At 34.2% G+C, this 9,050-nt stretch overlaps 1 protein-coding gene and 1 long non-coding RNA gene across 3 annotated transcripts; both read left to right on the forward strand.

Moving 5' to 3' along the window:
- Positions 4,279 to 4,916, forward strand: LOC110271577. Its single transcript, XR_002362188.1, has 2 exons — positions 4,279 to 4,629; positions 4,744 to 4,916. It is a non-coding gene; the product is annotated as an uncharacterized LOC110271577 (long non-coding RNA).
- On the forward strand, positions 6,615 to 7,983 carry LOC107618916 (phosphoglucomutase, chloroplastic-like). 2 transcript variants are annotated; one of them, XM_021122588.1, is made up of 4 exons: positions 6,615 to 6,697; positions 6,787 to 6,851; positions 7,545 to 7,683; positions 7,823 to 7,983. In XM_021122588.1, exons 1-4 carry the CDS (start codon positions 6,635 to 6,637, stop codon positions 7,904 to 7,906), a joined length of 351 nt encoding a protein of 116 aa, XP_020978247.1. In that variant the 5' UTR covers positions 6,615 to 6,634; the 3' UTR covers positions 7,907 to 7,983. The 2 variants fall into 2 exon arrangements, with proteins under 2 accessions (XP_020978247.1, XP_016176585.1); XM_016321099.2 differs by lacking the exons at positions 6,615 to 6,697; positions 6,787 to 6,851 and adding an exon at positions 7,246 to 7,363.

Raw genomic sequence — 9,050 nt, forward strand, 5'->3', positions numbered from 1 at the left:
TCTTTAGATGATGAATACGGAGAGATTATATCATTTGAACTATAACTCATTGGCTCTTATTTTAATTTATTACTACAAACATAATTAAGAGAAAATATAATAAAAACGTATTTATAATTAAATGTATAGAAAAAATTATATATTCATAAAGAAAATTAGAATATCTCTATAACTCGAGTTAAGACTCAAAGTGGTCTCTCAAGTTACACTCGAGTCTCATAGTAGTCTTTGAAATTAATAGTTACTCATATACATCTCTGAAGTTGCACTCTGGGACTCAGAGTCGTCCGTCAAGCATTTTTCGTCAACTAGGCTCCACCGAAAAGCTAACGTGGACTTCCTTTTAACATGTTGGCAAAGTAAGGGATAGATGATGTGGACGAGAAAACATTTTGTGAGCAATTTGGTCCCTGAATCAATTTTAAAAAATCCTAATCCCCAAAATTGAAGATCTTATCTACATCCCTTTTGCTTTTCTTTTCTAACCTAGCAGACGCTGTCCTCTCCATCTTTAAAGTTATATGGTTATGGCCAGTGCGAGCTCAAAGCCTCAACCTTCTCTGTTGCCTCTCGTGGGCATCCATTTCGTCGCCACACTGCTCGCTAACCTCTCTGCATCATTGCGTCGTCTCGTTTCTCGCCCTCAGTATTGATGCTGTCACTGCTGCCATTCTGGATGCAACAACTTCAACCAGTTGACCCAAATGCTTCTAAAAAAATATTAATAACTGTGTCCCTTTGCCAGATAAAACTGAAACAATCAATAAAACAAGTCTAGTAATACATATGTTATTAACCTAGAAAAGGACTTCCATCTTATGTGAAAGAGAAGTTTTTTCCAACAATTCAGAGGATGTGTAATAAATTACTACTCAACATCCAAACTTATCTTTTTAACAAGTCGACTTCAAATGCAAAATAAGACTACTAATTGACATCTCCTCCAATAATTAGAAGATACACAATTTAGAATCCGAACTAGCAAGAATAAATTTAACTGCATCAGTTTTAAACAATGATTTTTTTGGTATATGATAGCAACATCAACCCTGGACAAACTACATTACCAACTAAGAAGATCAAAATGTTACTTTAGCAGAGAGAATTACAATCTAAAACTGAATACACCCATACTATAAGGATTGCATGGAGCTTCTCTCTCAACCCCTCCATTTTAAACTTAAAAATCAAGAACATTCATGTCATGTCAGGATAATGAATAAATAAACAAATTGCTAATCCAACACAAGGTTTTTGATATACTCAAGACGAAATTAAAACCTCAACCTACTATAAATATAAGTAACTTTCTTGTACCAATACACTTTAGTTATTTGTGGCTGAAGGCTAAGAATCAATCATGTGTTAACTCAAATCACTATGTTTCCATATCTATAAAACTTGTAATCAAATAAAAAAGTTCACCTCACTATTAATTTATAAGTAAATTAAAAAAAAATCCAAAAAGTTCATCCAAAAACATTCACAACCCTTAAATATTGATTATTGAAAAGGTAACAATACCCTATATAAACAAGGGTACCAAAGAAAACCTTGAAAATAAATATGTCATATATAACAATTATTATCATATCCACAGCAATCAAATACGGTTAAACAATTGAAATTAAAGAAAATATCATTAACAGGTACCTGTGGTCTAGATAATGTACATGAATCCAATAGACTGTGAAGGATCTCAAGAAATTGGCAATGCATGTTGTCCTTAAAATTTGTTATCATTTCTTTAACCGGTATAGGATAATATGTCTAATAAATGTCTTATGAGTAATTTTATACATTCATGTCATAAGAAAAATGTGACCTCATTCACATACAAAACATACCAAAAGTCCAAAAAGTGTTATTCCTTTCTGCTGAACGACATAGAATCGCAAAAGATTAAGAACTTGATTCAAGAAGAGAATCAGGATATCTGTTTTGCAACCATCATAATAAATTCACATTAGAAATTAAACATAGAAAATGCATGAACACCCAAAACTGAATCATAAACAGATCAAGGTGACAAAGGGGAATTAATACCCAATTAGCACCAACTTTTTATCTGGACTTTGCAAAACCTGGGTGATGACATCAAAGATGCCTTCATTCATTAAAACCCTAAAAACATGCAGAAAAATTAAAAGCTGAGAACTAACAAGGTTAATAAAACCTGCAAACCTAGCTAAAAAAAATCAAATAAAAAAAAATTAAGAGTTAAACATCAGTGCTACAAGTCAGAAAAGTTATTATAAACGATTATAATACCATACTATAGTTGCACACTATTACAATGTGAAAGATTACATAATATCAGTGCTATAATCTTGGTCGAAAAGCTCTAAGTATTTCCATGATCACAATATCACATGTAATTACCTAAAGAGCCGTAGCTGTTGGATAATCTGTAAGCTCTTGCTTAAGGTACAAAACTCGTGCAGGAAATATTCCTATTCATCCCATAAATGATGCATATCAAGTTTAAAATAAGAATTAGCACCAACAAAGACAATAATTATTAAGCAATACAACTTTAAAATTTAGGATCTATAATGATACAAGTTAGGATAATATCCTCACTAATGTAGCATATCAATATATGATAAAATTCAAATATTCATTTAGAAAGAGAGACATCAGCCTGATGCTAATATCAATATATTACAAGAAGTAAAACTTAAACCCTATAGTCAACAGTAAATGCATTTCAATCCTAAACCACATTATCACTAACACAAAACCAAAAAATTGAAACAGGAATCAATCAAATAATCCTATGTAACTACTAAGGAAAAATAAAAATAACAAGATTTACCACAAAATAGAACATCTTCTATGGCTAGAGAGATCCCTTTTGCTTATCTCTGTTAGAGAAATCCTTTTTTGAAAATACTCTAACAAACGACAACGAAAAAAACAACTGTGGAGACCAGTCGAGTTTTGAAGAAAGACGCTGTAGCAACGTCACTCAGAGCAGCGCCATTGAAGACAGGTTTTGAAGGAAGACGTTTGTGTTTCTGTTTTGGAAGGGAGAGAAAATTTTGAGTTATGCTTCTGCCCATGAAAACGACGTCGTTTGGCCTAAATTAGACGCCAAACCAACACTGTATCGTTTTGGGCTTGCCAACATGTCAAAAGAGAGTCCACCTCAGCTTTCCAGTGAAGCTTAGTTGACGGAAAATGCTTGAAGGACGACTCTGAGTCCTGGAATGCAACTTCAGGGATGCATATGAGTAACTATTAATTTCAGAGACTAGTATGAGGCTCGATTGTAACTTGAGGAACCATTTGAATCTTAACTCCTATAACTCCTATAAAAAATTCTCTTTATAACTCATCTTCCATCCTCTTTTTCAATCATTACCTATCTCCCATAACACATGTAAACATACTAAATTTTCTACTGAAATCAAATACTAGTTTATATCTCGTGTCGTCATAAATGATTCTATAATAATTATTTCTACTTGATTCGCTTGTATATAATTGTCATCTGATTCTCCTATACTGGATGTGAATGTCGTATTTTGTCAGATCTTAACCCTTTAAGACCAAGAATAAAGGTTCAAGGTTTTTTCTTAGACTTCAATAAAAAATGGTCAAATCTCGAGTGTGCTGTATGACATTTCCAATCAACAACGTGCAAATCAAATCTATTGACAACATGCATGTTGATAAGGCACTACAAGACAAAAGGTCTGTCGGCACACTTTTTTCTTGCTACGCTTTTACGAGGGTGGCCACTGATTTGTGATTTGGGCACACTTTTTTTTGTCACGCTTAAAAAGCATGGCCATAAAGGAAAATCGGCACACTTTTACAAGGGTGCCCACTTATTTAAAATTTGGCAACGCTTTTTTACTGTCACGCTTAAAAAGTGTGACGATAGAAGGAAATTGGCACGCTTTTACGAAGGTGGCCACTGATTAAAAATTTGACCATCCATTTTTTTTGTCACGCTTAAAAAGCGTGGCCATGGAGAGAAACCGGCACGCTTGAAAAGCGTGGCTATACCGTGTTTATTTTGGCACCGTAAAAAAATGTGCCGATAGAATTCTCTCCCCTAAAATTTAGTTTCCCACCTATTTTTCCCACACTTAACCTTTTTTTTTTCTAAGTTATCAAATTTTACTCTAAAAATGATAACAACAACACACACTAACTTAACATTGTAATCAAATTCACTTTTAACTAAAAATGATAACAACAACACACTACTAAAAATAATGAAACCCTAAAAATTCACTTACAAACCCTAAAAGCTAAGGCGCCGTCAGCTTCATCTTCTTGAAAGCTCTTCTCGAACCCAGCCTTGGCGTCGTTCATCCATCCTCAGCGTTCAGCTTCATCTTCTCGAACCCAGCCTTTGTCGTTCATCCATTTCCATCGTCATCTTCATCACTGGCCTTCATCGCACCCAGAAAACCCTAACCTCCATCACGCCGCCATCGCACCCTAACCCTAACCTCTTGCTGTCCTTCTCGCCGTTCTGGTCGTCGTGCTGCTCGCCTCTCTCTGTCGCGGTTCTGCTCGCCTCTCTCTGTCGCGGTTCTGCTCCCCTCTTGTTTTCCCAATATCCGTCCCCTTGACACAATTTACAGCAACTTCATCGATGCTCTCCCTGTGGTACGTGTTCTTCGTGTGATTAGGTCAAATTGTAAATAATTAAAGGCCAAATATTCATGTTGGAGCTGAATGGGATGTGTGATTTTGATTTTTGATGTGTTGTTTCTGTTTCAGGTGAAGTACTGCTCTGAGAATAACAATAGGCTTATTCACTTCTCTACTTGTGAAGTGTACGGGAAAACGATTGGAAGCTTTCTCCCCAAAGATAGTCCTCTTCGTCAGGTAACCTTTCCTTTTTTGTTGATTTTATTTTATTTTATTTTTTTAAATCTTTCTTTGTTTGTTAAAGGAAGTTTGAAGATACTGTTTGTTTGTTTCTTGATACTCACTTCTGTTTCCCTTCTTTTTTTTTGGTTTAATGTATTCAGTTGCTTTCCTTTGCATACTTTATCTTTTGAATATATTCTCTGCTATCTCTTTAACTGAATGGTTCTATTTTAAGTTTTTTGAAATCACAAATTGCTTTGTCCTTCTTTGTTATTTTGTGTTCTTTCTAACTGGAATTTAGTTAACTAACTAAGCACCTTTTTCTCTTCTTGTTTAGTTCAAAATGTTGTCTCTTCTATTGTTCAGTTAATCATTACTTTTACTATGCCTTGTTTAGGATCTGTCGCGGTTCTGCTCGCCGTGCTGCTCGAAGGTTAGTGCTCAGTTGTGCTGCTGTAAGGTTAGTGATTAGCTCTTGCTGTGCTGCTGTTTTAATTTGTAAAATAGATTATTATTGAATGTTTTCTGCTATTTTATTGATTAGTGATGAGCTTTTGCTGTGTTGCTGTTTTAATTTTTATTGATTAGTTCTCTATCTCTCCCTCAATCGGCACCGTAAACACCGGTAAGTCTTTCTTCTCTGATTCTCTGTTTCTTTGTGTCTCTATTTCTCTGACTCTCTTCTTAATAGAAATTGAGGACAACTTATCTTTCTAATACAGGGAAGGTATATTGTCAACACCAGCTGTTTCTGCTGTGATAAGGAAGCAAAAGGCAAGTAGCAGGCCTATCTAACTAACTCCCTTTTTATCCTGCAGTATTTTAGATATACCTTTTCAACTCACTTGCTAATCATTTATCTCATTTTCTTATACTTTAACAGGCAAATGGTGGATTTATTATGAGTGCTAGCCATAATCCTAGAGGGCCGGAATATGATTGGGGTATTAAGGTGAACTAATATTTTTTAATTATGGGTCAATTGTGAATTGACTAATAGGTTATTTGATATTCCATAAACATAATAGATACAGCTCTGTCCCATAAAGAAGATTTGTCTTGATATATCTGTAGCCAATTTCCATGTTGTGTGCAAGTTTGCCAGTTGGTGTTTCTGATCCTATTTTATTTACCCTAGTTTAATTACAGTAGTGGACAACCTGCTCCAGAATCCATCACTGACAAGATTTATGAAAACACACTATCTGTAAGTGTTTGTCATGCTGTCTTGCTTTTTGCATCCTTATTCTATTCTTTGAAATTATTGACTTGATCATATATTGTCTGGTTGGAGGATGAAAGTTCTCATGTAATATTGCCATAACCAGTTTAGCACTTAATCTTTCTTCTTGAACTCCTTACATTACTCTAGAATTAATTTGTTGGTGATTTTTTTCTTTTTTCATTTTTTTCCTTGAATGGTGCTATTAATGCATCTGAAATCTTGCACACTATTTTGCAGCATCAGCCTACCCTGATCCTATGCGGGATTACTCTAATCAGCCACTAACATGTGCTATCCTTTTTTTTCCCCTTCTGGTGAACATATACCTTGATCTTTTTGTTCTTCCTTGCAATTCTTATGGCTTGACTTCCTGGATCTTGCATGTCTTCTTTTGGTTGTCTAATCTTTCTTGGTTGTTCTTAAGATTCCATATATAAAATTTATCATGTTTTGAACAAATTGAGCATATCATGGCCGATGTATGTTGCTGGTTATTATGCTCACAATTTATGAAAGTCTCAGTCTTGAAATTCATTACATCTTTTTTTATGTTTCAGGTTTACATTTGATGCAATGCATGCAGTTACTGACACTTATGCCAAACCTATTTTTGTTGATAAACTTGGTGCAAGTCTGGTATGTTTTGCCCCTTTAAAATGTTTTATAATGAGTTGAAAGTAATTTATTTGTAGTTGTTGATAACAGATTTTAATTATGCAATGTAGGATTCAATCGCAAATGGAATCCCTTTGGAAGATTTTGGACATGGTCATCCTGATCCTAATCTAACGTGAGTTTAGCTCTTTATTTTATAAAATTGTCTTTTCACCCGAGATAAATATATTTGATGGATTGTTCAGGTAGAAATAGTCTTTATTTTATAAAATTGTCTTTTCAAGGATGGTGTTAAGGTAGAAATTGTATCCACTCGTTATTGCTAGGTGTAAATTTTTACAGGGAAAAAAATTCCATTTTCCTTCATTTTAATTTCAGGGTCTTGCTAGATCAATGCCAACAAGTGGTGCTGTAGATCCTGTTGTAGAGAAATTGAACCTTCCCATTTTTGAGGCATGTTTTAATTTATTTTATTTTGTATAATTGTTTATATTTTCTAACACTATTTTAAATGGAGTCTCATATATTTATAAACATTGTTCTTTAATAACAAAGATGGACTTGGGTTCAGGTCCCCACTGGTTGGAAAATTTTTGGGAATCTTATGGATGCTGGGAAGTTATCAGTTTGTGGGGAAGAAAGTTTTGGAACAGGCTCTGACCACATTCGTGAGAAGGATGGCATCTGGTAAGTATTCCACATGTTTTTGTAAGTTTATATAATTTGATTTAGTTTAATGTTTCCGGGCTACTACTTTGGTATATCTTGAAATTATTAGAATTCTGAAAAACAATGTTGACCATTTAGAATGGTAACGTCTATGTGTTCTCCAAGAAAAGAAAAATTGTTGTGTATCTTGTGTTTACAGGGCTGTTTTAGCTTGGCTTTCTATTATTGCACACTGCAACAAAGACAAGAAGGCAGGGGAGAAACTGATCTCTGTGGCTGATGTTGTGAAGGAACACTGGGCAACTTATGGACAAATTTCTTTTCTAGATATGACTGAGGTAGGTGTCATCATGGCTACAATTGAAGTTTCATTTGTAACATGATCTTGGCATTTCAGTTTTATCTTTTGATTTTCTTAGTAAAATGAGCATGGTTAAGTGTAATGGTTTATTTTACAAATCCATTTCCTTCATGTAGGAATGTAAATCTGAAGGTGCCAATAAAATGGTAGCATACCTACGAGAGACTGCATCAAAGAGCAAGACTGGTGATAAGTTCTAATGATAATTTTGATAGTTCTAATGATCTCCTAAGTTCTAATGATGAACTTATTTTGTCCTAATTATTAGTTTTGTTAAAGTATTGTAATTTTTTAATTATAATTTTAACATGTAAATAATTCATGTAAATCAATAAAAAATCAATTTTTTATACTGATGCACTGAAACTTGTCTCTCAACAAATTTTCCTTCGGCAAGTATACCGAATTGTCGTCAAGTAAAAACACACAATAGAGTGAGGTCGAATCCCACAGGGATTGATTGGTCAAGTAACTTTAATTAGAGGAATGTTCTAGTTGAGCTAAGCAGAAATTGAGTTGAGTAGTTGCAGAAAATTTAAATGGCGGAAAACTAAATAACAGAAAATATAAGTGCTGGAAATAAATGGCGGAATGTAAATGGCATAAAGTAAATTGCAGAATCTTAAATGGGGATTTGGGGAGATGAGCAGAAAAGTAAATGGCAGAAAATAAAGAGAATGGGTAAGATCAGAAATGGGGGATTCATTGGGTTTAGGAGATGTTGCATTCTCCGGATCAAGTTCATTCTCATTTCTTCCTCAATCAATGCATTCATTGATCTCCTTGGCAATCTTAAGTGATTGGATCCCAATTCTTTGGCAACCCAATTTCTCTAAGCTTGAATAATTGCCCAATTCCTTGATTTAATTGCTCATGGGAAGAGTTGAAGTATGGTCACTGATTATACCACATGTATTTCCAAATCAAAGTGTTGGTAGGATTATATGTGACTATATCCATCCAAACCCTAATTTGGTCCAACATGAGAAAGTATTTCTAGCATGATCTCCTCATTCCTCTTCCAAGGTTTAGAGGAGATCCAAGTATGAATAGCCTCTTTTTCAAGATAACTACCCAATTGGATGAAGATTGAAAGCTTTCTAGTAAAATCAAGAGAAAATAAAGAAGAAGAATAATGAAAACTATTGTTGATCCATCAAATTACAACAGAGCTCCCTAACCCAATAAAAAGGGGTTTAGTTGTTCATAGCTCTGGAAATGGAAGATGATAAAGAAGAATGCATTCTGAGTATTAAACTAGAAGTTGCAGAGAAAGTAAAATATACAAAGTGTAGTTCTCAAGTTCCAGATCCCTTTTTAATTCAAAACTATCCCTATATATAC

The sequence above is a fragment of the Arachis ipaensis genome, chromosome B01, assembly GCF_000816755.2.
Source record: "Arachis ipaensis cultivar K30076 chromosome B01, Araip1.1, whole genome shotgun sequence".
NCBI lineage: Eukaryota > Viridiplantae > Streptophyta > Magnoliopsida > Fabales > Fabaceae > Arachis > Arachis ipaensis.

Bases quoted from the DNA above. Each gene is read 5' to 3' on its own strand.
- LOC107618916 (XM_021122588.1), top strand. From the start codon at position 6,635: ATGCATGCAGTTACTGACACTTATGCCAAACCTATTTTTGTTGATAAA. The intron at 6,698-6,786 runs GTATGTTTTGCC...TATGCAATGTAG, and splicing joins ATAAACTTGGTGCAAGTCTG to GATTCAATCGCAAATGGAAT. The intron at 6,852-7,544 runs GTGAGTTTAGCT...TTGTGTTTACAG, and splicing joins CATCCTGATCCTAATCTAAC to GGCTGTTTTAGCTTGGCTTT.